The sequence below is a fragment of the Diplotaxodon limnothrissa genome, linkage group LG13 (assembly GCF_057381915.1).
Source record: "Diplotaxodon limnothrissa isolate DT_005_m linkage group LG13, D_limnothrissa_male_GT1.1, whole genome shotgun sequence".
Taxonomy (NCBI): domain Eukaryota; kingdom Metazoa; phylum Chordata; class Actinopteri; order Cichliformes; family Cichlidae; genus Diplotaxodon; species Diplotaxodon limnothrissa.
The window spans coordinates 22,557,162-22,584,762 of record NC_140608.1 but is presented as its reverse complement, the minus strand read 5'-3'; the positions used below and the strand labels follow the sequence as shown (position 1 = coordinate 22,584,762).

Genomic DNA, 27,601 nt, shown 5'->3' with positions numbered 1-27,601 from the left:
TCCATTCAATTTGTTGTCTTGATTTATAACTGGCATTATTGTTTCATTCTATTATAGAATCTTACAAGAAAGAGGCAAAATTATATTCCATTGTGCTTTATTAGCTGCTTCGGTGAAAAACAAATCAACAATGCAAACAAAACAAAAAAAAACAGTTATTCATCACTTGATTGGGTCAATACAACACTTGAGCACATATATGCGGGACTTTTTGTGGCTGTTTTGATCTCACTCTCTCTCATAACCGAGCAAATCTCGCTGTGGTAGCAGGCTTAAACTCGGTATGACCCAGGTTGATAGAGGGGGCCCAGTCTGGATCGCATTCCAGCATTTTGTAGGCTGGTTTTCCTCCAAAACACAACAAACATTAGCTCGCAAAGCCACAGTAAACAAAGCAGCATAGTGCAACGAATTCAATTCAAATCAATATAAGACTTATTTGTAACCTACATCAACAATTATGTTATGATAAATTACGTAATAACTACAACAAAAGACTTACCTTTGTGGAAATGCTTGGAGCAGACTAACATGTGAGCTGGAGTGTTCTGGAACGTTATATTTGGTCTTCGAATGAGTGCAATCCAGGCCATCTGTCGGCTCTTTGTTACTTCGGAAACATGGCTTGAACAATTTTTCTTCAACGACGTAATCCAATTAAAACTGATCTCATTACCTGACGGCTTTCTGTGGCTGTCATGTGACCGGCTATTGCAGTTAATAATACAACAGCTTCTTGCCATTCTTTGTGTTTCTTTTTATCGCTGTGTGACTGTTTTCAGCGATAGTGGCTAGTACCACTTGCCACTCGTACCTACAATCCTTTGCGGCTTTGCCCCGGAAATAATGTCACATTTTCAATCTCTATTCTTTCTCTCACCCCGGTCTGGGGGAAGGGGCGGTAGTTACACTGGCAGCAGCAGTAGCACACAAACAGAGCAGGAGGAAGAGAGGGAAAGAGAGCCAGGGGCAACAACATCGACACATTAGAGAGGTATCATAAGGAAAATGAGTGACGCCAAGAAAAGAAGCAAAATCTGAAACCATTTCAATTTTACAGAGAATGCAAAGGCAGAGTGTAGAGTCTGCAAGAAAAGGATATCACAGAGAGCCAGCTCCACAAACAACCTGCACAGGCACCTGAGAACTGTCCGCCCATCAGTGCAATGGGAAGATCACACACAGACAGCTGAGTGTGATATTAATGAAGGTGCATTTTGTTTCTTTTGGTTTTGCATATTTTAATCTATATTTTATTGTGTTGTGGTTTGCAGTGTTTTGTGTTGTTTCGCTTTAAATTTGTTTAAAAGGAAAAAACTGAAAATTTAAATAGTTAAAAGTTGAATTGTAAACAGTTTGTTTTTGTATTTTATAATTTATATAATATAATTATAATATTTTATAATCTTTTTCATTTTATGTGGAGTGAATAAATAAAAGTATATGTGTTATTTATATAATAAACATATATAAATAAAAACACGTTTTTTTTTACATTAGTAATTCATTTTGTGCATAATTTTATATTGTTGTTCATAATAAATTAATTAAAGCAACAAAATAACCTCAAGAACCGCTTGGGAGCCAAAAGAGTCGGCTCTCTAAAAAGAGCCAGAATTCCCACCACTAGTTTGTGCGCAGACTCACACAGCACTCCGCAGAGATTGCTCCCTGCAGCTAAACATCCAATCACTGTTAGTATGCAAATGAGCCAGTGTCAGGTTTCTCAGAGGGCAGGGCAGAGCAAAACAAACAACTTGGATATGGATGAATCTGTAAGGGAAGCAGGAGATTGTTGTTGTAGAGTGGATTGAAGAGAAAGGAGAGTGGAGCTGTTCAGCTGCAAAGAGAGCTCAGTTCCTTGCAAAACAAACAAGCTTAAAACAAGAAAAAAGTTCAAATGTTCTGTTCTGAACCTGCTGTGCTCTACACATTAATTTTAAAATTGTAGGAAAAGACATGGTGATTTCTTTTATTACCATGGCAACCCTTTTTAGTTTTCTTAATATTGGCAATAGCAAGAAATGTTATTGTTATATTTGATATAGGCCATCCAATTAAGGTAAATGTCATGTTTTTAGTTGTCGGAATCTGATGAGAAATATTTTATTTAATTTTTTGTTGTTTTATTTTTCAGTTAACGTAGTCAGGGGGTTTGCGTGCCTCAATGACCTTGTTTCTTTGGAACGCACCTATCTTTTTGACTTCAGGCTGACTCCACATTTCCTCTTCTTATTAGTGCTTCTGTTTCCTTTAGCTCTTTCACATTAAAAGCAAAGCGCAGGCAAACTTTTATTGTGAAGCATTGAGAGGAAATAGTGTTTGTCACAGAGTGAGGAGAGTTTTGTTAGCTGAGCTGTCTCACATACCACCATTTTCATCATGAACAATTGAAACAGGAACAGGAAGTTAAATAAAGGGTGGTGCAACACCATCAGCAAACCTCATCTATCCATTTTCATGACTACTGATCAAATTCAGGCTCCCAGATGATACACGTTGAGAGGCGGGATACACCCTGGACAGGTTGCCAGGCTACTGCGTGTCTAATGCTGCTGAGCAAACTCATCCTGTAAAGTCTCATTTGGACACGCACTAATAAAAATCTGAACAATGCAAAAGACAACAAATGACAATTTCTTAATTGTATATAGTTGAATTTCAAAATATTGCAAACAACATATGTTGAACACTTTTAACATGGATTTCTTAGAAAAAATGAAGAAAATACTTTTTCCTTTCAAATTTCATTCTGAACTGAGCTACTGTGAACAAGTTTACCACTACACCAACAATATCAGTAGACTGTCATCAAAGATGAGGGTGAGGACCCAGGTACTGACAACACAGGGAGACAAACAAAAGGCGGGCCGTTTATTTAGGCAAAATACACAAGACTACAAAAATAAGAAAAACTAATAACTAATGTAAACTGGGAGAAGCTAAACTCAGAGCACCGCACAAGGAAGGCGGAAAAAACTAGAGACTGGGAACATGGGGAAGATGAACAGACAACCTGACAATGAGCAAAGGGAAAGCAAACTGAACACAAAGCATGTGAGACAGGGGACTGTCAAAATAAAACAGGAAGTGGCACACTTCACAGGTGAGACACAGTAACAAGAACCTAAAGACTAATAAAACAAGCGAACAGGAAACACAAATGATTAAACCGGGAAGAGCAAGGAAACAGAACCATGACTAACATCAAAGAATAGAAACCTAACCAGAACATCAAACACTGAATCGCAGACTCCGGACCAATAGATCAATATTCTGGAGTTTCCAAGTTCTACTCAAATTCTACTCAAATTTTAACTGAGAACACGTTTTGTTGTTTTTAGAACATTTGCTGCTGCTTTACTTTGCTCAAGAACGTTATGGTCCAAGAACCATCAGAAAGTAGAAACTCTGCCAATCATGTCTGTTGTGGCCTTGACAAATGGCATCATTCTGGTGATTTCCACATTTTTCACTCTCACCTGGAGGTTTGTTAATTCAGAGGGTTAAAGTGCTTCATCTGCTCATCACAGCAATAACTCAAAACGATTAAAAGACTGACACACTCCTTTTTCTTTCTTCTTAAACATGCAATTAAATTAAAACTTATTTTTCTTTTCCTTCTCCCTCAGAGTGCAGACATGGCTGCTGCCAGTAACCTGCAATCTGAAGATCAGTTTCTGTGCTCCATCTGTCTGGATGTGTTCACTGATCCAGTCAGCACACCATGTGGACACAACTTCTGCAAAAACTGCATCACTCAGCACTGGAACACTAATGGCAGACATAAATGTCCTATGTGTAACAGAGTGTTCAAGAGACGACCCGAACTAGACATCAACACTTTGTTCTCTGAGATGGTTGCTCAGTTCAGACGTGAAGCTCAGCAGAAAGCCAGCAGCAGCAGCTCAGAGCAACAAGCTGCTAAACCAGGAGAAGTTCACTGTGACGTCTGTACTGGAACCAGACTGAAGGCCCTGAAGTCCTGCCTGGTGTGTCAGACTTCCTACTGTCAGACTCACCTGGAGCCTCATCTGACAAAGAAAGCTCTGAGAGGACATCAGCTGATTAATGCAGTGGAGAACCTGGAAGACAAGATGTGTAAGAAGCATGAAAAACCTCTGGAGTTGTTCTGTAAGACCGACCAGACATGTGTCTGCATGCTCTGCTCTGTTTTAGAGCACAAGAACCACGAGTTTGTTCCTCTGAGAGAAGAATATGAAGGAAAGAAGGCAGAGCTGGGGAAGACAGAGGCTGTGATTCAACAGATGATCCAGAAGAGACAACTGAAAATTCAAGAGATCAAAGAGTCAGTGAAGACGAGTAAAGGTGCTGCAGACAGACAGAAAGCAGAAGGTGTTCAGGTCCTCACTGCTCTGAAGGAGTCTGTTGAGAGACGCCTGAAGGAGCTCAAAAAGGAGATCGAAGACAAACAGGAAACTACAGAGAAACAGGCTGAAGGTCTCATCAAAGATCTGGAACGGGAAGTCTCTGAGCTGATGAAGAGAAGCTTTGAGGTGGAGCAGCTCTTACACTCTGAAGACCACCTCCACCTCCTCCAAAGCTTCTCGTCCCTGAAAGCTGCTCCACCCACCAAGGACTGGACAGAGGTCAGAGTCCATCCACCATCATATGAGGGGACTGTGGTGAGAGCTGTGGCTCAGCTGGAGGAGACACTCAGGAAAGACTTGAAGAAGCTGTTTGAGGCTGAGCTGAAGACGGTCCAGCAGTATGCAGTGGATGTGACTCTGGATCCTGATACAGCGTATCCTAATCTCATCCTGTCTGATGATGGGAAGCAAGTATACTGTGGCGATGTGAAGATGAATGTTCCAGACAACCCAGAGAGATTTTCTGCTTGTGTTTGTGTTTTAGGAGCGCAGAGTTTCTCTTCAGGCAGATTTTACTTTGAGGTTCAGGTTAAAGGAAAGACTGACTGGGACTTGGGAGTGGCCAGAGAGTCGATCAACAGGAAGGGAAATGTTATGCTGAGACCTCAGTATGGTCTCTGGACTGTAGTGCTGAGGAATGGAAATGAATACAGAGCCTGTGCAGGGCCTTCATTCCGTCTCTGTCTTTATTCTGGCCCTGAGAAGGTGGGGGTGTTTGTGGATTATGAGGAGGGTCTGGTCTCCTTTTATGATGTAGGTACTGGAGCTCTGATCTACTCCTTTACTGGCTGCTCCTTCACTCACAAACTCCACCCATACTTCAGTCCCTATCTGAATCAGGGTGGTAACAACTCTTCACCTCTGATCATATGTCCTGTCAGTCAAACTGAGTCGATCAATGACTGATTTTATTTGATGAACTGATTGAAGTAAAGGTGGCACCTGTGTGTTTGGCACACCGTCTACCGCTCTTTCTTATTTGTCTCATTTTATTATTTTTAGCCAACGTTGTGCAAGATGTCAGTTCCACGCTGTCTTATGATCACCTGACGTTATTGAAAACAGGTTCATCCACCAAAGTTTTAGTTCAGCTTAATGAAGCCAGGGTTCTTTGCCTCCCTATCTGGAAGCAATACCATCGTGCCGGTGTTGTGCCATTCCAACGCCACCAGCTACGTGGAAGCGACGCAGGATACGGGGTCCCCGTGGACGTCGCCTCGTTAAGCTGAGAATCTGGATTTCTTACCTTCCCCACGATCTTCACTCCATTCGTCAATCTTTTCCATGACTCCTGGTGCCATCGCTTGCTCTGGACTCTGTGGACTCCTGGTTGGTTCCCGTTGTCGGCTCTATCGAGAGGAGCCCTCTTAAATCCTTCCCGTCGACATCTGCGTTGGCGGGGAGCGGATCAATCAAACCTTTCGACCGGTGGATTGGGTAGTTGCTCCCACAGAAGTCTATGACCCAGCTCCCCTCAGGTTGGGTTTAATAAATGCCAGATCGGTGGCAAACAAAACTTTCATTTTGAAGGATTTCTTTTCTTCCCATGCGTTGGGTTTCCTCCGTCTGACTGAAACTTGGACTTCACCTGGTGAGTTAAGTGCCTTTTCTGCCGGCTGGCTGTGCTTATTTTAGCGCCCCGAGAGCTTCTGGTGGTAGAAGGGGGTTAGCTGTTGTTTTTAAAGCACACTTTGATTTTAGGCAGCTATCCTCACCAACACGCTACACCAGTTTTGGACTTTGTGTGAACTAGTGAACTAAGCCACTCGCCTTCGTTGCTGTATGCGATAGTTTACCGGCCTCCTAGAAATAATAAGGATTTTTAATACGAGTTTTCGGACTTTCTTGCTGACTGTGCATCATGGTACGACCAGATCCTGCTGCTCGGTGATTTTAATTTTCACATCTGTTGCCCAGGGAAGCCACTGGTTAAGAACTTCATGGACTTAGTAAACTCTTTTAATCTTGTTCAGTCTGTTAAAGGTCCCACACATTGGACTTGGTGTTATCTTATGGGTTATCCGTATGTAACTTACATGTCGAGGATGCCTTATTCTCTGACCATATGTCTGTAACGCAGACACTAAAGCGGTTGCGCCACAATGTCATGCTAAAAAGAATGATTCTTTAAAATACAAGGGGGAGCAAGCGAGTCAGATACCAAGGGCACACAGATGAAGCAGGGGATGTTTGGGCCCTCGCACAATATGGCAATAAAACAGGGATGATTCTGTCATTGAAGTTATTGGGCTCATGGAAATCACTGTATGTGAATACAGGTTTCTGTGTCACTCACAAATACAGGTTAAAGTGCTATCATATAAAGAAGAAGCCATAAGTGAATGGTGCCATTTGCATGCTAATTGTGAATACATTCATTCAAAGTCATCTTAGTGGAAACCAACTTAAGATGATTATTACTTTCAACATTAATTTGAGTGTATAAAGGTAAATCTAGAATATAGAATAGATCGAAAAAAGCTTAATGCACAAATTTTCTGTGTGGTGTTTAAATATTTTCTTGCAAACCTCCTGTTTTTTAAAATGTCTCTTAAACGTTAAATATATAACCACAAGACTTGTTTGATGTGTTTACTACCCTTTTTTCTAGTAAGTTGGTGAGAGTATGTAGACTAGACCATTAGTTGTACCCCCACAAAAACTACAGACTTTTGTCTTCTGTTTTTTCCCATCATTATTAAATAAGCATGCAAAGTTTTACCAGGGTTGATTAATTATTGCATGTGCCTGTCAATAATAATACAGCAGATAATCAGTTAATAAACGGCAATTGCCATAAGGGAATTACACACCTTGATTTATAGTTAATGTTAATGAGTAATGAAGTAGGAAAAATCCATTAAGAAGCTGCTTGGGTCTGTTAGACAATGTTCCAATTTTATAATTCTGGATAAAGGAAGAGGTAGCTGTAGAAATCTAAGCGCACATCTTTTAAAACATCTGCTCTAAGGATTTTCATCATCCACAAAAGATCTAGGTCAAACTTGTGAATATAGAGCAATGAATGTGTCTCGAAGTGCTTTGTGGGGGCAGAGCTGAGTCTGAGCCCTGTTTGAAATCTCCCAACCTCATTAGGAACTGGCTTGCTTTTGGGGAATCGGGTCTGTTCTCGTGCCTGCCTGTGAGGAGTAAGACTCTAAAGGAGCAGGTTTGGATGCTTCTTTGATGTTCGCATCGAGGGGATTGTGTGTTTCTTGCCAGGAGATTGATCCACTGTGGAAACTCATCTCTTCTGAACTCATTCACAGGAGCAAACACAAGCACAACAATATACCTAAATATCAGAATCTTTTTCAAACCACACAGTTTTATAAGTAGTATCAACAACATATTCTGTGATTATTAATTTGAAAATCCAGGGTGAAGCAGCAGTTTTACATTTTATTTCAGGCTTTGTTGCCTAGTCCCTTAAATTGGCACATTGTAATGTAGCAGTGAACAGTTATCTTGATTAAAATGTAGTGTCTGTTTTGGTAATGACATACTCGCTAACAGCAGGTGTTTCCATCTTGCTGGGATTACAGGCCTAGACTGTGTGCAGGATGGAATTTTTCTCCCTGTTTAGTGTCATAGTGATGAGTCTCAGAGGAAAAGTCTTTGATGGGATAATGAATTCTCTTTATGGATAGTTGTTTGTGCTGGAAATGACCTGCCCATGTAGTGTAGTTCTGTGTTAGAGACGAATGTCGATAGTGACAGGAGCAATCTTGAAGCAATGAAAAAGGATGAAAGTAGATGGCTTTTTTCCCCTTGCAAACCCAGTTATTTTAAAGAGGGGTGCAGACTAGTTTATTTCAGGTTTTAGGACATGGTAATAGCTCATGTGGTTCATAAGTCTTAAAAGTGTTAAAAACTGAGCATTAATAAAACTAAACTGATAACAATCTTTCTTTACTCTTCATTTAGATTCGCCTCATGGTGCTTTGAATGCACATCTTTTCGGTCTCTCTTGCAAAGATTTACTGTTATAACCATGGCAAAAGTCCTTGAGTTTAATGGTTGTTCAAAGTCAATTTCAGAGCTAAAGAAGGTAACCTCAGTGCTTCATCAATCTCTCATCTCCTGGCAGCAGTCTTCATGCTATATCTGAATGAGTAAGCAACACCTTAACAATCCTCCCTGCTGCCATCCATCCATCTGTAAATGAGGGAAGCACCTGTTATTCTAAAATTAGTAACAGTGAAATGACTAGCTAAAAGTGCATGGAAACCTGTCTTTTGCGTACGAATGGTTGAAAAATGTGCCGTCTAGCAGAGTGAGAGATCGGTAGGCTGATTTCGATGTGTGAAATAAAAAACCTGTTTGTTACAGCTTGCTGGAGGTTTTAAAGACCTTAATGGCGTCATCAAGTGGGATAGGTGCAAACTGACAAGTAAATTTATATTTCTTAGTGTGTCAGCTAAAGTCAGCTTATAGTAGTCTCCCCAGATATATTAACCTTATATTGATTAAAAATCACAATAGTGTACTTACTACCTGTTTGTGCTCTTAAAGCTTTTCAACAAGTTCAAATTTTGTCTACATGATTTTTTATTATTATAATTTTTAATATGTTAATGTGTTTATAAAGGTTAACAGTGCACATGAAATACTGGAGCTTTTACATCAGACACTTAATGTGCAGAGTACAACATGGTTTTTAAACTTTCAGGGTTACATGTCTATGTCAGGTGACATGATCTTAGCATGCTATTAGCTCCTCTTGTGCATTTTTGCTTTTTTTGCAACAATGTCTCCAGTCTGTTTGTAGTTCAGATCAAGCAGTCTTTTAAAATAGGTGTTTAAAATTGCTTTTTCTCTGAAGCAATATTTCCACGAAAGGTGTCCAAGTAGATCAAGCACTCACAGCATCTATACCTAACAAAAGTTTTTTCTCATTTCCTTTAAAGATTAGTATAAGATTAGAGCCTGACCCAGTCTTGGTTCTAAAGATAATGTCTCATATCATCATATCATAGTCATATCATTTTTTAAAAACTGACAGTGCCTCAAAGTCTCAGTAATTAACATGTTGAAAGGAAACAGGAATATCAGTCTCAATTTTATGAAACAAGCTGTTTCTCTTTTTTTAAGCAAAAAAAAGCACCTGTAAGTATAACGTATTATTTATACTCCATACTTGATTTATAAACACCTATACATTTTTGATGGTGTCATCTCAGAAGTCCAGAAGGATATATAAACCTATAGTAATGGCTTTGTCTCACATCCACATATTGGTCTTGATTTTAGTGATTAGTTCCTGTGACCTTTGAAAGCCTTGTACTATTGCACAAAGGCACAAAAGGGCTATTGCACTATTGTATATCATATTCTTTAGAATCTTTATAATACTGAACAGTTAATCCTGAGTGAAATAATGACACTTTTAGTTCCTGTATAAGAGGTGATCACTCTGAGTTTATAAAATAGGCTAGAGTTTGACAAGATTTGCCTTGTTTGCTGTGTTCATTGACGCAGGTCACTCTTGTTTTTGTCCACATTACAAGGTTCAGACTAAAATCTTGGATGGGTTGCCATGAAATTTGGGGGAGATGGCTACACAGTTTGTTTTTTCAATTTTTAAATTCAATTCAATTTTATTTATATAGCGCCAAATCACAATGGGTAGACCCTACAATAATACATACTGAGAAAAAACCCAACAATCATATGACCCCCTATGGTCAAGCACTTTGGCGACAGTGGGAAGGAAAAACGTCCTTTTAACAGGAAGAAACCTCCAGCAGAACCAGGCTCAGGGAGGGGTGGGACCATCTGCTGCGACCAGTTGGGGTGAGAGAAGAAAGACAGGATGAAAGACATGCTGAGGAAGAGAGACAGAGATTAATAACAAGTATGATTCAGCAGAGAGGCCTATTAACAGACGTTCAGTGAGAAAGGTGACTGGAAAGGAAAAACTCAATGCATCATGGGAATCACCCGGCCGCCTACACCTATAGCAGCATAACTAAGGGAAGATTCAGGGTCACCTGGTCCAGCCCTAACTATATGCTTCAGCAAAAAGGAAAGTTTTAAGCCTAATCTTAAAAGTAGAGATAGTGTCTGTCTCCCGAATCCAAACTGGAAGCTGTTTCCACAGAAGAGGGGCCTGAAAACTGAAGGCTCTCCCTCCCATTCTACTTTTAAATACTCTGGGAACAACAAGCAAGCGTGCAGTGCGAGAGCGAAGTGCTCTAATGGGGTGAAGTTTAGAATAATATATGTGCTATATATGTGTCAGGCCAGTAAAGCAGCAATTTATTTCATATGCAAGTGATAAGAGCTGGGTCTCCAGCTATGACCTTAGGCATAATAGCAATTTTCAGGGGAAGTGTCAGTAAGTAGCCAAGCCTGAAGGCAGTGCATCAGGTGAGAAGTTTAATGGTGTTGTGCTAAGTTGGAGCCTTCCGAGCCGAAAAGTGAAGCATGAAGACGCTTTGATTGAAAAGTGAGCCGACACAAACATGGCAGCTGTCTGCTGCCGCCTGCTCTCACCTCCGCTCATCAGAGTCACTGAACCAGACCTCTCCACACTATTTGTGGTGCGGCTGCCTTTTGGAACATTTTATTCAATTAGCAGAATAATAAAATAACCTGCTGTGTGTGGCTGATATTCCAGCTTAAGCTTCAGAGGATATAATAAAACAGAAAATATTTGTAACTGTGCATTTCACTCATGCAGTTCGTGGATAGAGCTTCGTATCAAGCTTACTATCATTAGCTCATACTTTCACACTCTATATCTAAATGTCACTTCTAGCTCCAAAAATAACAACATGCTAGTGGTGTAAATGCCAAAAGCTTTTTTTTATAAAGTGTTGAGCAGTGGCATAATTATGTTTCAGTCTTAATGTATATTTCCATTCCTACAGAAGTTTAAACTGTTTCTGTGTCCTGACTAACCAACACCAGGCTGATGTTGGAGTTTTTTAACAACATTTCTCTTTTTATAGCTAAAAACTCATAACGCTGCTTTGGTTCTGTCACATCACTTGAAAACATAAACAACAAAACCTTTTTATCATTTTATTCATGATGTTTGTCACAAAATGATGCCAATAAATCTGCACATTGTGTCATTAACTGCGTGCACAGCAAAGTTTTATTTAAGATGCACCATATTGAGGTCATTGGTCATTACAGACAACAGAATATCTGAGGGAGTTGACCTGCTGTATCAGGCAGATCTATGAGCCATTGCTTTTGTTATGTACTGACGGTCATTTGCAGTTGTTACTGCATCAGTGCATCTGTAGAGGCCCATTTGTTAGGAAACTAATATCATGAATCACTTTTGCAAAAGTTAAGTTTGACCCCCTGATGTGATTGCATCCTTGACATTCTAATTATAGTTGATGAGCTCGGCTGGGAGATTAAACGCATCTCTGTCTGATGTTGAAAAGGTGTGTGTCTCTGTGTAGGATGCACAAAATGTAATAATGTTACACACAGTATTTAAGGTAGGAAATTATGCACATTTATGATCTGATGTCCACCTACCAGCAATGCCTCGATTGATACTGTCACAGCAGTTTCATGCAGTCTTTCATGACTAGTGTACTGTGACTGAAAATTAGGAGCGGTGGCTTGTGCACAAATAATCTTAGCTTTATTTCAAGCCAAGTTCCCTCTGACTCCTACGTTGGTTTCAAACAGGGCTGATGCAGGCATGCCGCCTGCATCAGAAAATTATCCTGAGAAAACAGCAACCGAAACAGAAAATAAACTGAGATCAATACGCTGCTCGCCTCTCACATGATGACGTGATGGGATCATGTAACATTTGTGGCAGTTAATGTTAATCTCTTCTAACATTAGGAAATACATCAATCAATCAATCAATCAATCAATCAATCAATCAATCAATCAATCAATCAATCAATCAATCAATCAATCACTCAATCAATCAATCAATCAATCAATTTATACCTAAATACTTATAGTTTGTGGCACACTTTCAGATTTCTTAAAGCATAAAAATCTGGAGGGCATGTGAACCTGAGCATAGAAAGTCCCTGTTTGCGAAGCATGCCTGTCCTTCACACCAAGCACTCAGTATCAGCTGCGAGTGGGACATGAGAGGCACTTTAGTCGGTGCTTTGGGAAGGTTTACAGGGAAATGGCATCACTGGTGGACTACAAGCTCTGAAGCATTGATCCAAGCTGCCGTGCAGGACCTCCACCTGGAACAGTGGGGCAATAACAGCTGTCTAGCGTTGGGATATTTAAAAAGGACATCGTTGAAATAAGATCAGCAATGCAGCTCTTTGCATGCCTGGATATCTCCCAGTGCACACACTATGGGATAAATAAGGATGTTCACTTGCATGGAAAAATTTAGTGAACCAGAGAAACCAGTGAAATGATGTTAACTCACTTTAATTAATTAATAATGTGTGTAATCTGTAACAGTGTGAATCTTTTTGTGAAGATTATGTTGTAAGTAGCACCCCGAACCTCCTATTATGGTTATGTATCATTATGTTCCACCTTGTAAGTGCTTTTCCGAGTCATTACGTTTGCTGCTATTCATTTATTATAATTTCATAGCTTTGTTTATTTTCAAATAACAGATCTCAGATTGACTGATTTAATGAAGGAAGCCTCATCACTGAGACACTGGAAAATCTAATGGATTATAATCAATTATTACATAAAAAAAAGATTTTTCACTCCCATTAATAAATAAATAATAAATAACTACTAAAAATGAAGCAATAATTTCAAGTTCATTTGACCAAATTCCATTAAATGTAATATTTTACATTGTACTTATGCAACAAAATGACACGGAAACTTTACATGCAATTAAATTAAAGTCAGCAATTTGGGCATACTCATGGACTGAACATACACACACCCACAATGGACAACTGTACCCTCAAACACACAATAATAACATGGACTGAACCACCACTCACAACCACTAGCACTTTATATAGCCTCTGTAGAAACTATCTACACCCTCACTTATCTTAACTGCACTACTGTATAGCTCTGTGTAAATAATCATTCTGTACATTCGATAATCTTTAATCCTACAACTGTTTACAACTTGCATAGTTCCCATTTCTGTATAGCTGTATATCCCAGATTCTGTAAAGTTATTTATTTCATATTCTGTATAGTTTTTCATATTTATATCCTGTTCATATCCTGTACATAGCTTGTACTCACTACAGCCTGTACATACTTATAGTTATAGAATATTCACAACATACTTCATACCGTGTACATTATAACATACCATAATAGACCCATTTCTGTAATATACTCACATATCTATATTATTGCTAATATATATTGTAATATATCTATATCACTAAAGCACTTCTGGATGGATGCAAACTGCATTTCGTTGCCCTGTACCTGTGCATGTGCAATGACAATAAAGTTGAATTCTATTCTATTCTATTCTATTCTATAATTTTTTTATATTTGACAGTCAGAGAAAGTGTGTGTGAATTTGACTAGTAACAACTACAGTAGGTGTCCTCAAGAAAAAAAAGGTTTCATCTAGAATCAAAGAACTAAAAGAAAAAAGAATAATTTATTAATTAAAATAATAAAAACAAAACAGACAACCCCCCCCCACCCCCTCACAGCTATCAGCCTGAGAATTGATTGGTCAGTAGGCAGTGTCTGATCTCTATCGTCTAGGCTGAGCAGGTGGTTGAACTGATGATTTTCAAGGCTGCTAGAGAAACAAATCAGCAAGTCAAATCAAATCAAATCAAATCAAATCACTTTTATTGTCACATCACATGTGCAGGTACATTGGTACAGCACATGCGAGTGAAATTCTTGTGTGCGAGCTTCACAAGCAACAGAGTTGTGCAAAATACAATAATGTAAACAAGCAAAATACAAGAATGGCTACATCTGAAACTAATAAATATATGTACAATATATAATAGTATATGCAAAAAAATAAATAAATAAATAAATTTCTAGATGTGTATACTAAATGTTTTTCTACGTGTGTGTGTGTGTGTGTATACACATATTTTACAAATTAAATAGAGTCAACAATAAATAAATTATATAAAAATATACAGAGTTGAGACATGTGCAAAACAGTGGCATTACTGTACAGTATGTAGTGCATAATGTTGAAGTTCCAGTACCCAGTTCCCTCCTAACCTGGGTGGTTAGGAGGGAACTGAGGAGGATTAATGGCAAGAAGGCAGCGGGCCCAGATGGCATCAGCTCGAGGGTCGTCAGGTCCTGCGCGGACCAACTGTGTGGGGTGATGGAGCACCTCTTCAACCTGAGCCTGAGGTTGGGAAGAGTCCCACAGCTCTGGAAAACCTCCTGTGTTGTACCAGTGCCAAAGACTTCACGCCCCAAGGACCTCAACAGCTACAGGCCGGTGGCTCTGACATCCCACCTGATGAAGACCCTGGAGCGGTTGGTCCTGGCTCAGCTTTGGCGCCTAATAAGCTCATCACTGGACCCACTTCAGTTTGCCTACCAGCCTGGCATTGGAGCGGATGATGCCGTCATTCACCTCCTACATCGTTCTCTCGCTCACCTGGAGACCGCTGGAAGCACTGTGAGAATCATGTTCTTTGATTTCTCCAGTGCCTTCAACACTATTCTTCCCTCGGTTCTGAAGGACAAGCTGGAGAACTCTGGAGTGGACCATCACCTCACTACCTGGATCCTGGACTACCTCACCGACCGACCACAGTATGTGAGGGCTCAGGGCTGTGTGTCGGACAGGGTCGTCTGCAGTACGGGGGCCCCACAGGGAACGGTTCTGGCTCCGTTCCTCTTCACCATCTACACTGCAGACTTCTCCCACAATTCCACCCAGTGCTTCCTGCAGAAGTTCTCTGATGACTCTGCAATAGTCGGCCTCATCACTGATGGGGACGACAAGGAGTACAGAGGACTGACTCAAGACTTTGTGGACTGGTGCCAGCTGAACTACCTCCAGATCAACGCCAGTAAAACCAAGGAGCTGGTGGTAGACTTCCGCAGGCACAAGCATTCTCCACTGCAACCACTGAACATCCAAGGTATGGACATTGAGGCTGTGGACAGCTACAGGTACCTTGGTGTTCATCTGAACAACAGACTGGACTGGACTCATAACTCAGACGCCCTCTACAGGAAAGGGCAGAGCAGGTTGTACCTGCTGCGGAGACTCAGGTCGTTTGGAGTGGAGGGCCCACTCCTGAAGAAATTCTATGACTCTGTGGTGACTTCTGCTATCTTTTATGGTGTGGTCTGCTGGGGCGGCAGCATCTCTGCTGGGGACAGGAAGAGACTGAACAGGGTGATCCGAAGGGCCAGCTCTGTTCTAGGATGCCCTCTGGACCCAGTGGAGGTGGTGAGTGACAGGAGAACGGCGGCTAAGCTGTCATCCCTGATGGACAACATCTCCCACCCCATGCAGCAGACTGTGACAGCACTGAGCAGCTCCTTCAGTGGGAGACTGCGGCACCCACGGTGTGGGACGGAGAGATTTCGCAGGTCTTTCCTCCCCACTGCTGTCAGACTCCATAATAAAGACTTTAACTGATCAAGCACACACATCCATACATATGCAATAATACTAAGTGCAATAATCCTTTCTGGCATCGTTGTATTTTTACTCAGTTGTATATAGCATTCGTATTCTATTTTTATCTTATTGTATATTTTTATTCTATTTTATTCTACTGTATATAGTATATTATTTTATTCTATTCTGTACAGTTGTGTACTGTATTTATTCTTATTGTATTCTAATTTTTGCGTCATAACTTTTGCACTGTCCACTTCCTGCTGTGACAAAACAAATTTCCCACGTGTGGGACTAATAAAGGTTATCTTATCTTATCTTATCTTATATATCAGCCAATACTTACAAAGTAAGTACATAAACAGATTTCCCTAATATTGGTTATGTTTCCAACAGTGAAGTCGCAGAGTGCTCTCTGGTAGACAAACAATGCAATGCCAAGACTCATAACATGGTTTTCCCCTGTCTTTATTACTTTTTTTTATTTATCAGCTGCTATAGAAGCTGATACTGATTGAATATGTTTGGCGTATCATTCGTTCTATTGGTGTAAAGTCTGCAGAGTTCAGTTCAGTATCTTCTACTACAAAGCTATGCTGTTGTAATATCTGCAGTATGTGTTTTGGCATTGTCTTTCTAAAATAAGCAAGGCCTTCTCTGAAAAAGATGTAATCTGGGTGTTGCTCTGAAACCTGTAGATACAGCATTCGTGGTGTGTTTCCAGATCTGCAAGCTCCTAATTCAATACTCCCTAATGTACCCCCATAACACCAGAGGCAGGCTTTTAAACTAAGCACTGAGGGACGCTCCCCTCTTTATGCTTTTTTGAAAACAGTTTCCATGTTTTCCAAAAATAATGTCAGATTTTAAGGTTGCTTGACCACGGAACAATTTTCCATTTTGCCTTAGTCTATTTGAAATTAAATTTAGGGCAGAATAAACAGCAGCATTTCTGGATCATGTTCACATATGGCTTCTTCTTTGCATGACAGAGCTTTAATCTGCACTTGAGGATAGCATGGTGAAATGTTCACAGATAATGATTTCTGGAACTGTTCCTGAGCCCATGTAACAATTTACATGACAGAACATTTCAACGTTTTCAAATGAAAATGCATCTTTTTCTCTCTGTTTTGGCCTTCCGTCCACACCGGGACGGTGTTTTGGTCAAGGAAAACACAGTGTTTTGAAAACGCTCTCCAAAGCAGATGCATTTGAAAACGCCGTTTTCACGTTGCAGTGTGGACAACGAACCCGGAGCCTTTTCGAAAACGATGACACATTTTAGTCATGTGACCAATTAAACAAAGATAGCGGAGGGCCATTATACAGCAGTTGTTTTGTTTGCTCTCAATTTTGACAGCCCTATTAAAGATTAATATCAGTCTGTACATGCTTCAGATAGCTTTTCTTCAGATTTTTTAATTCTCATTCGCTTTTGCAACTTTGTACTTTTGTGTTACTCGCAGCAACAACTCCACCTCATTGTTAGTCCATTTAAAAAACTCGGCGCTTTTCCTCGACATTTTGCCGCGACGTTTCAAAGAGCCGGAAAGTAAATAAGCGGCAGACAGAAATCAGTCAGGTCGAATCGTCTTGCGTTTCATGCATGCGCAGTACTGGAGCATAAGCGTTTTCGTCCGTTTCAATCTGGACGCACAACTCTGTGAAAACGACTGAAAACGATAGTTGGACGCGGAGCGTTTTCAGACGAAAATGCAGTTTTCAAATCTATCCGGGCTAGTGTGGACATAGCCTAAGATGGTGTTTTTATACCCAGTCATGTTTTTTACCTGTTGCCAGTTAACTTAAGCGGTTTCTGCTTAGGTAAGCTGTTGTTCCTCTAGCTTTTTCTTTTTAGTTCCACTTTTTTCTCTTCTTTTAAACAATTGATTCGTCAATTTGGAGATCAAGTGATGACACTGAAATATCCTTTGTAAGTTGGTATAAAACGCTGAAATGTTCTTTCGCTGCATGTGATGAACTGACCTCAAAGTCAGCTGAAGTGGAAGTCCTGCGACACATCAGTGCTAATTCATTAATTCATTAATTTAAAAACAAAAAAAATCAATATTTGGTGCCTGAATACTGTTCATCACAAGAAAAAGCAGTAAAATATGCTGCTGTATTGCACTTGGAGCCGATAAACAATGATTTTGCATTTGGTAATATAACACCGGGACACACCGTTCAGCCAGAATTTTTATACCACCTGGTTAATATTTTATAAGTGACCTTCGTGATACCCAAACAGCTTTGTTGGGGTGAGAACGTGAGATCTCTGGGGGTTTCCTCTGGAGGCTGGTCCAAGAACACTGGGATGACATCCTTTGGTTCCTGTAGGTTGCAGGGATCAAGCTTATTCCAGCACACCCTGCTGATGTTTGGCTGAATTAAGAGCAGGGGAGTTTGAAGGCTGTGTGAATGCCTTGGGCTCTTTCACATGTTCTTTGAGCCCTTCCTGAGCAGTTTTTGCAGTGTGGCATGTTCATTAGGTTGTCTTAGGTAGAGACTGCCATAAGGGAGTTCATTTGGCCTACAACAGTGTTTAAGATGGTAATTCATGTCAAAGTCAAATCAATCTAAATGCCAGGACCCAAGGCTTCCCGAGAAAACATTGCATTTGTAATGAATTTTGTATCAGTGGTTTAATGTTTTGGCCAAAAGGAGTTCAGATCCTTTGATCAATAAGTGTCTCCCTGTCTTCTTTCCTCTGTGTTAATCCTATCTAAGGGTTTGTTCTCATCACACAGGCCATTGATTGGAGCCCACTCATTTTCATGGTGCCCAGCCGCTAAACAATACTGTCTGTTGTAATCTCAGGAGAGGATTACATTACTGCTACACTAAATCTCTGCAATCCATTTGTACGAGAAACTACAACACTGTTCAGTTACAGCCAAGGGAATGTATGACCATAAATCTAACACACTAAACAGCTGCAATGTTTTGAGGACATACACACACACACACCCTCTTATGCACACACTTGAACATAATACATGCATGTAAACTTGGACTGTTAGAATAAAAGAGTGTTAAACTGTGGGGGCATGACAGATTATCTGCAAATGAAATTTATTACTCTTCATTGGATGTGAAGGAGTCCTGGCAGATCCTCTTGGCTGGAAGGAGACATGGGTGTGTATGTGAATTGAGGTGCTACAGCTAGGAGGGGGTTGCTTGTGTGAGGGGAGTACAGTATCTCAAGGACAAGGTCAGTGCAGAAGATGCTGCAGGAGGAGGAGGATGATGACAGAGCACAGATAGTCAAATTGAGAAAAGTGGCTTGCAGTATGCTTAACATAAGTGGTACATGCGCTGACACATCTATCCACAGGCGTATTTTTTACCCAACAGCCTTGTGCTGAGAGTTCTCTAAGATTCCTTAGTCCCCGTACAAGTTCAATCTCAACACCGAAGCTTAACTTTTACACTGCAGTGCAGCAAAAGCAAACTCTCATATGCCCCTTTTTTTTACACTGGTGCTGATGGTGTGGGTGGGTAACAGTAGTCAGCAATGGCAAGATTGATTTTTCATCTGCATTCATTACTCCCCCAACCCCCCGTTCTATCCTTTGAGTCCAGTTTTCTGTCTCATTTGCCACCTCCTTTCTTCTCCCGTGATCCTCCTCCTCCATCACACTCTGGTCGGAGGTAGCTATTGGCACAAGCACGGGAAAGCACTGCTGAGACAAACGAGAGACAGACTCCTCCTGCAGCTGCCTGTTTCACACTTTTAATGCACGCACTGACACGCACCCACACACTCTGTCTAAAGTTAATTGTTTCTGATGTCTTTGACCACTGCTACCCGAGATATCTTGATAATATGGCAAAGCCGTGGTGAAGAAAGGAAAAGGTATTTCTTGGAGCAGTTTTTTTTAGTTTAAGCGGAAATCATAAAAAAACAGGAAGTCAAACCTCAAAATGCCTGCCTGCAATCGGGTGATAGAAACAGAGACCGAGAAGGAGACAGCAAATGGGCAGCAGAAAGAGGGGGATGATGCTGGAGGTGGCAGCCTGCATTTGTATTGGAGGACACACGCTGTTTCCCACCGTGTTTGCAGATCAATACCGAGCACTTTTCCACCAGTGACCTACTTGAAACACATTGAAATAACAAGAGCACAGCACTACATCCTATGAGGGCTCTCTGCTGCAGTCCATCTCAAACACTCACACAGTTTTGGCCGGTGCTACCTGGCCGCCTGTGCGGATTTCAGCAAAGGCTCACCAAACTTAGATTTTACTAGTGGTGGGTTTTAAGTTCATTAATTTTATTTCCAATTAATATTAATATGTGGCATGTCTTATTTTAAATTAAATGCCAAATTATACGTGAGAAATGTTCATGCTATCCTGGGTTTTTTAATCTGCTTGGACATTTAAACCTAGCTTATCTGCTAGAAACAAGCTGCAAAAAGAAACATGTAATGAAAACATGCACATATTTTAAAGCTGATAAAACTATTTGTGATCCAGCAGACACACAGAAACCCTGACAGTAAAGATTCCTGAAAGCAGATACATGTTTAGCTTATGAATGGACAGGTTTTTGGCTAAAATCAGCTAAATGTTTGTAAATATGCAGCATTTTTGATAGTCTTACTGACAACTCACAGTGCTTTTAGAGTTTAGAGCACATCCACTCACTCATACAGCCCTTCTTTTCTAGAACAGTCCATAAACTTATATCCAGCCATTACACAGTGATTTTGCAGTAATCCATTTGGTCCACAGTGGTTCAGCTATTTCAAACTGGGTGTTAATTCAGAATTATGCCTGTCATCAAAAACTGTTTAATTTTAGCTTTACATGTAATGTTATTATCTTTTAAAGACTTTTCCAAACGATTAAAATGACCCAAGACTGCTGTGGGACAGTGCTGTGGGAGATCTGCTGCACTTGCCGATATGCCGTATAGGTGTCAGCAAATGCGCTTGCTTTTATGACAGGGTGGCCTTGACTAATGGCAGATGGCCTTCACAGTGCGTATCTAATTGCACTGCAAATGCTCAATGTATTTTTCAACCATCCTGTGCCTCAGGAGAATTGTGACTCTCTGCTGTGACCAAGAGAGGGTGCAGGAGAGAGAGGGTATTTTAATGCTGACGCAGGTGAAATACTCATAGAGTTTGTCACACTGCAAAGTATCATTGAAAACAAACAGCTGCAATATGCAGTTTTGTGCCTGTGGAGTAAAATTAAGGCATTATTATTGATTATTAGGCTGAGTTGGAGACACTTGGTTAGAAATATTTCTTGTATCAAACTAAAAATGAACTGAATTTCACATGGTTAAACTGGGAAAAGAGCACATGTATAAATCTAATTCAATTTAATTCAGTTTTACAGAATAAGTATATGTGTTTTATACTGTAAATACCCAACAATCAGACAACCCTGATATGAGCAAGCACTTGGTGACAGTGGAAAGGAAAAACACTCTTTTAACAGGAAAAAACCTCAGGCTCAGGGAGAGGCAGCCATCTTTGTGACTGGTTGGGGGTGAGGGGAGGAAGACAAGACAAAAAGCACTTCATCCATTACAACAAGCTTTAATAAACAGAAATGTTAAATCTTAATCTTAGACCTAAAAGGTAGAGAGGGTGCAACCAGGTGTTATCAGTCCAGTCAATGGACTTTATCAGCAGTAATCAGCCCCATAGAGGTAGCCAGTAGGGGCCTCTATACAAAGTCAGAAGGTCTGTCATCATCACATAAAGAATCACTAACAAAAGTATGGGAAAGCTCCAGAATGAAGGTGCCTGTCTCCCAAATCCAAACTGTGAGCTGGTTTCACAGAAGAGAGGCCTTAAATCTGAAGGCTCTGCCTCCCACTTGATTTTTAAGTATCCTATGTCAGCCTGTGAGATATGCAGACTCAGTGATGCATGGAGTGACGACCTACATTCAGATGCTTAGAGGTAGAAGACTTAACAAAAGATGAGTCGTTTAATGAGGCTGATAACTGGATGCAAAAAATGGTGAACATTGAACACTAAAAACTGAAAACGAAACTGGAACACACAGACACTAGGAAACTCCAAGGACAGCACAGACAATCCAACAAAGGCAGACTGACACTTACACAAGAGAGTGATTAGGAAAGGAAACACATGGGAACACGGCAGGAACAAATTAGACATAATGAAACCGGGGAAGCAAAACTAAACATACATGTCTGTTTCGATTCTGAGTCATCCAGGTCATATTGATCTAAGGAGCTTGAAGACTTGATTTCTTTAGGTGTCTTGAAAATTCCAATCGATTTTCTTTTCAAGCTCCACACAATGCACATGAGACAGGAAGTAGTACGAAGACTGAGACTCAGACCAAGACACAAGACGGGGACAGGCACAAAAACTAGAGAGACAGGGAATAAAACACAGAGAAGAAGGTGGAAACAAGTAAAGGAGACAACACACAGAGGCATGACTGAGACGAGGAAGAGAGATGCAGAGACACAGAGGAGGTGAGAACAACACAGCGAGAGAGGGAGAGACGTGGTGAGGTAAATAAGCATGGAGAAACGACACTGAGGATGAGACAGAAAGGGAAACGAGAAAGGAAAGTAAAGCTGAATCACCAGAGATAAACAACATAATCAGAAACTCATCAGCACAAGAAAACTGAACTAGGAAACATAAATCACTTTTCAGGAATACACAATGATAACTAAACACAATTCAGAAAGTCCACAAACACAAAACACTCGGCTAAAGATCTGGATCCATGACACCTTAAACTGAGCTACCATGAATGGTCTTGGGAGTTCTGAAATCTGAAAGGCAATATAGTATAAATGTGATATTTAGATTTAACTGTTAAAGTTATTTCAGATTATATTGATCTTTTTCTAACATTTACAATGTTACAATGCTATTCAGAATGTCTTAGAGGTCTTAAAATGTCCTCTTAAGCTGCCAATTAGTCCCATAAAATGTGCAAACCTTTGACCTGTGCTGCTGAACCTTAAATTACGTGTCTTCATTTAACTCCTCTGCAGAGAGAAAATAGTCTCCCTCTAAATGATCGTATCTCCTCCTTGGCAGACCTTCTGTGACAGACCATTAAATGTAATATTTTATCCTTTGAAAGTTGACTGGAAAACTGTTTGAGCCACTTTTACCCTTTTTTCATCACCTATTTTTCTCCCCTTCATCACAATTAACAAGTCTCAGAGAAACCAAATAAGATGTGATGTGGTTCTAAGCTTACAGGGATTTAAAGCCGCATATGCCTGCAAAAGACACGTATCTTTGTGATGAAATCCTGCTAAGTTAAAAGAGAAAACACTGCGTTTTTATCTCTGAGCGCTTTAAAATTACAATCCTGTCTAACATTATTTTTTTTCCCTTTGATGTATGAAAAGCTTTGATTTGCAGAAAGACATTCTCGGCAAGAATAACAATGAATGTTAACATAGCTGGAAAGTAAGCTATTTAACGTAACCTTGATATTCAAACTCTTTGTTTTCAGTGAGACATTTTCCTGCTAAACGCTGAATAAAAATTGCTTTAAAGTAATCCATCAAATGTGTTATTCATGCCTCTTAAAGGTTCTTTTGTTTTAACCAAACGCCCTTTCTAATGGAAGCCTCGATGGATATTGTTTTTCTCTTGAGCACTCACGTCTGTTCACTGTGTATAATCTTACATGGCATGCACCTTTCTGAGGACCCACTTTGATAGCACATGTTGGACGTTTTATGTATTTCTCCATAAAAAACAATAAAAAATGTACATACAAAGCTACCAGGCCTATTGAGAAGCAAGTGTTTCAGGTGATCCTTCAAACCCCACTGACTTACCTGCTGTTCAGTTGAGGGTTGCTCATAGATCATTGTCAGCCGCCTTAACAATTCCAAAATGAGCTGAGTTAAAAGGATAATTCAACATTTTGAAAATTACACTTACTTACTTACTTATCAGGAGTTAGATAAGATAATGAAGGCAACCTGTCTCCAACCAGCTAAAGTCTGACTTGGACTGACTGCAACCACTCTCAGACGGGCAAAGGTTTGGAGATAATTGTGTGATTTATAAACGAGGACAGAACTGCAAACATTTCAGCAACAATGAGCGCGACTCATCTGCAATGCGTCTCGTTACAATAGGAGAATTGATTCAGGTATTCCTATACAAAACCAAGGTTGCTGAATACCTATGTCGTTCTGCAGTTAAATTGTCATTTTACATACGTGGAGCACTTTGCTCTCAGACTGCAGTTTTAAATGTGGCTCCCAGGATATTTAATGTAGAATGAAAGGCAGAGCCTTCAGCTTTCAGGTCCCTATCCACAGTTTCTTTGTACATGTACAACAAAGGTCTATTCTATTCTATTCTATTCTATTCTATTCTATTCTGTGGACCAGCTCTCAGTTTGGATTCAGGACACAGAATCCCTCTCTACTTTTAATATTGCATGCAACTTTTTTTTTTATATACAGCATATAGTTAGGGCTGGATCAGACCCTGATTAGTTGTGCTGCATTAGGCCTAGACTGCTGGTGGTCTCCCATGATGCACTGTGTTTCTTCTTCACTAAACAATTTCACTCTCTGTGTGCTTATACAGCTCTCTGCACTGAATCATTAGTTATTATTAATCTGTGGCTCACGGCCTGTTTTGTCTACTCACCCCCAACTGGTTGGGACAGACGGCTGCCCCTCCCTGAGCCTGGTTCTGCTGGAGGTTTCTTCCTGTTAAGAGTGAGTTTTTCTTCACCAAGTTTTTGCTCACAGGCGGCCGTCTGATTTTGAGTGTTCTCTGTATTACTGAGGGTCTTTGCATTACAATATAAAGTGCCTCGAGGCAACTGCTGTTATGATTTGGTGCTATATAAATAACATGGAACTGAACTGAACTGAATTGAATTGTGAGTGGTGACAGACCTGGTGCCTGTCTTCAAAGCCTGGCTTCATCTATTGTGCTATAGCTCATACAATCAACTAAAAGAAAAAGAAATGTGCAATATGCAAGGCTATTTTGCAAGACAATAACAAAAAAGTGAAAAAAGGAGAAATCTCAGTCTCAGGATGTCACATCAGGAAAAAAAATGGAAAAACAACCGATATTAACTGAAAAACAAAAAAGCAGACATCAGACTCACAGAAAGGACATGGGAGCCACCAACATAGGAGCAAAGCAAAAACTGAGGATAGAACTATTAACCAACACAAAGACTATGCGCCATTTGTATGCGTTACACAAAGACATCATAAGTAGTTCAGAATATTATATATAGAATAAACTTTACAATATTTATAACAATTTATTCACTTCTGTAGAAGAAGCTCAAGAATCCATCTGCAGTATAACAGTATAGTAGAGTGTAGTATCTCTGTATCCTCAGCAGTGTTGTTTTGGTTTGGAAGGCAGAAACTGTACAGACATAATCAAAGAGTTCCTGAACTTCTGTAAATAATTCCAACTGTAGGGAGGCCATGTTCCTTTATAATACAAAACCTGATTTTAGTCTTCTTTTATGAAAAATTGTATTACTGCAGTTTCCTTCATTCTTTCTTTTTTTGTAGCTAACTTAAAAACATTCCAAATTATTATGCAAATTGTGTTTAAGTGTCATAAAGATTAAATAAGTTGTTTTTCAATTAAACCCATGGATGGAATTGTGTCTCAGGACTCTTTGTATCACTGAAAACAATCTTGGACACCTATGATCATTAGTTTGCCAGGTGAGCCCAATTAAAGGAAAAACTACTAAAGAAGGATGTTCCACATTATTAAGCAGACCACCATTTTCAAGCAATATAGGAAGGAAAAATGATCTCTCTGCTGCTGAAAAGCGTGAAATAGCTGAATGCCTTGGGCACGTAATGAAAACCTTAAGTAATAAAAATTTAAGTGTGATCACTTAATGTTAAGAGATTTGTGGCTGAGTCAGAGCACACATGGGTTTGTGCAGATAAAGGCACAATGATGAAGGTTTCTGCCAGACAAATACATCAGATTAAAAGAGCAGCTGCTAAAAGGCCATTACAAAGCAGCAAACAGATATTTGAAGCTGCTGGTGCCTCTGGAGCCCTGCGAACATCAAGGTGTAGGATCCTCTAGAGACTTGCAGTTGTGCACAAACCTTATATTTGGCCACCCATAACCAATGCTCACAAGCAGAAACGGCTGCAGTGGGCCCAGAATTAAATGAAGACTAATTTTCAAACAGTCTTGTTCGCGGATGAGTGCAGTGCAACCCTGGATGGTCCAGATGGATGCAGTGGTGGACAGCCACCATGTCCCAACAAGGCTGCGTCGTCAGCAAGGAGCAACCATCTTCATGCAAGATAATGCAAAAAGAGAGGAATTCATGGTGTGGCCCCCGTTCTTCCCTGACTTCAATCCTATTAAGAACCTTTGGAACATCCTCAAGCAAAAAAAATATGAGGGTGGGAGGCAGTTCACATCCAAACAGCAGCTCTGGGAGGCTATTCTGACATCCTGCAAACCAATCAAGTAGAAACTTTCCAAAACTTACAAGTTCCATGGACGCAAATATGTAACTTGGCCTGTTAAGATGTTTTTGATTGAAATAGCTTTTGATTTCAGTGAAATTAATCTACTAATGCTGCAAATTCAACAAATGACCATTTTGAATTCTCTACAACCTACAAAATCTTTTGAAACTCTGTGTGTGTGTAATAATTTGGAACAGTGCATTTTAATTTTTTTATTTTTGAAAAACATACTTTTCCTTGGGAGTTTTGTTCTGTAACATTTGAATTATACTCTGTTAGTCGATGACTCGAAAGTTATGCCGACTGTCATTTGAATTGACTATTTAGGAAAAACAGAATTAGCTAATTTCCATGCGAGAGTTTGGGATTTAAAAAAAATATATAAAAAACAAACAAACAAAAAAAGGAACTGATTGCCTTCTCTCAGCTTTTTAACTAAGCGGCGGTGTGATCAAAGGCAGAGACAGATAAAGCCACCTGACCCTGGATTCATTTGAGTTATAACAGGGGTTTTTCTTTCTCTCTGGCTTGAAAATTGGACATGAAAACTGCATGTTCTGCTGTTGCTGGTGTTGCATCTAAATGATGCTTGTGACATTTGCAGCTCTGTCAGGACTGGGGGGAGGATTTGTAATGACAGTGTGAGCCAGTGCTCAACACTAACCTTTAATGAGGCCATGATAAAATGTCACTGTTGCTGAAGACATCGCTTCACAACTGCTACACAGAGGTGAAGAGCTGTGCAAAAGCTGGTTGTTTGTCACTTTTCACCTGTTATAAACTTTCTTGTTATGTCTTCATAATAAGTTTGCACTTTCTCCCTGTGTCTGCATGGGTACAACAGATTCCTCTCATAGTCCAAAGACAATAATGTTTGGTGTTTGGTTAACTATTGCTTCAATATTTGCTGTACATGTGGTGTATGAACTGGTTAAGAATGAATGGATGAATGAATGAATTTGACAAAGTGACTGGAAGACATATTGTGAAGTGGCCAAACGCAGTTGTTGATTTGACGCAGATGTGCAAATCCCACTTTAAGGATGAAGTATAGTGACAGTGGGAGCTGCAGCTCATCAACATCTGCTGATCAGCAGCACGACTTTGTGTTGCTGTTGGTGCCTTCTGGAGCATTTTAATACAATCACCCTACTGTGTAGGATTGGCTAACCAAGAACTTAAAGCTTCATGTTTGGAAAATTATTCTAGTACGTTTTT

At 40.1% G+C, this 27,601-nt stretch overlaps 1 protein-coding gene across 1 annotated transcript; it reads left to right on the top strand.

Moving 5' to 3' along the window:
• Window positions 1–3,616: 3,616 nt before the first annotated feature.
• LOC146620305 (E3 ubiquitin-protein ligase TRIM21-like) lies at window positions 3,617–5,297 on the top strand. The gene has a single exon (XM_085369537.1). It carries the CDS (start codon window positions 3,642–3,644, stop codon window positions 5,295–5,297), a length of 1,656 nt encoding a protein of 551 aa, XP_085225663.1. The 5' UTR covers window positions 3,617–3,641.
• The last annotated feature ends 22,304 nt before the right edge of the window (window positions 5,298–27,601 follow it).

Excerpts from the sequence above, each read along its gene's own strand:
- LOC146620305 (XM_085369537.1), top strand. The coding sequence starts at position 3,642 with ATGGCTGCTGCCAGTAACCTGCAATCTGAAGATCAGTTTCTGTGCTCC.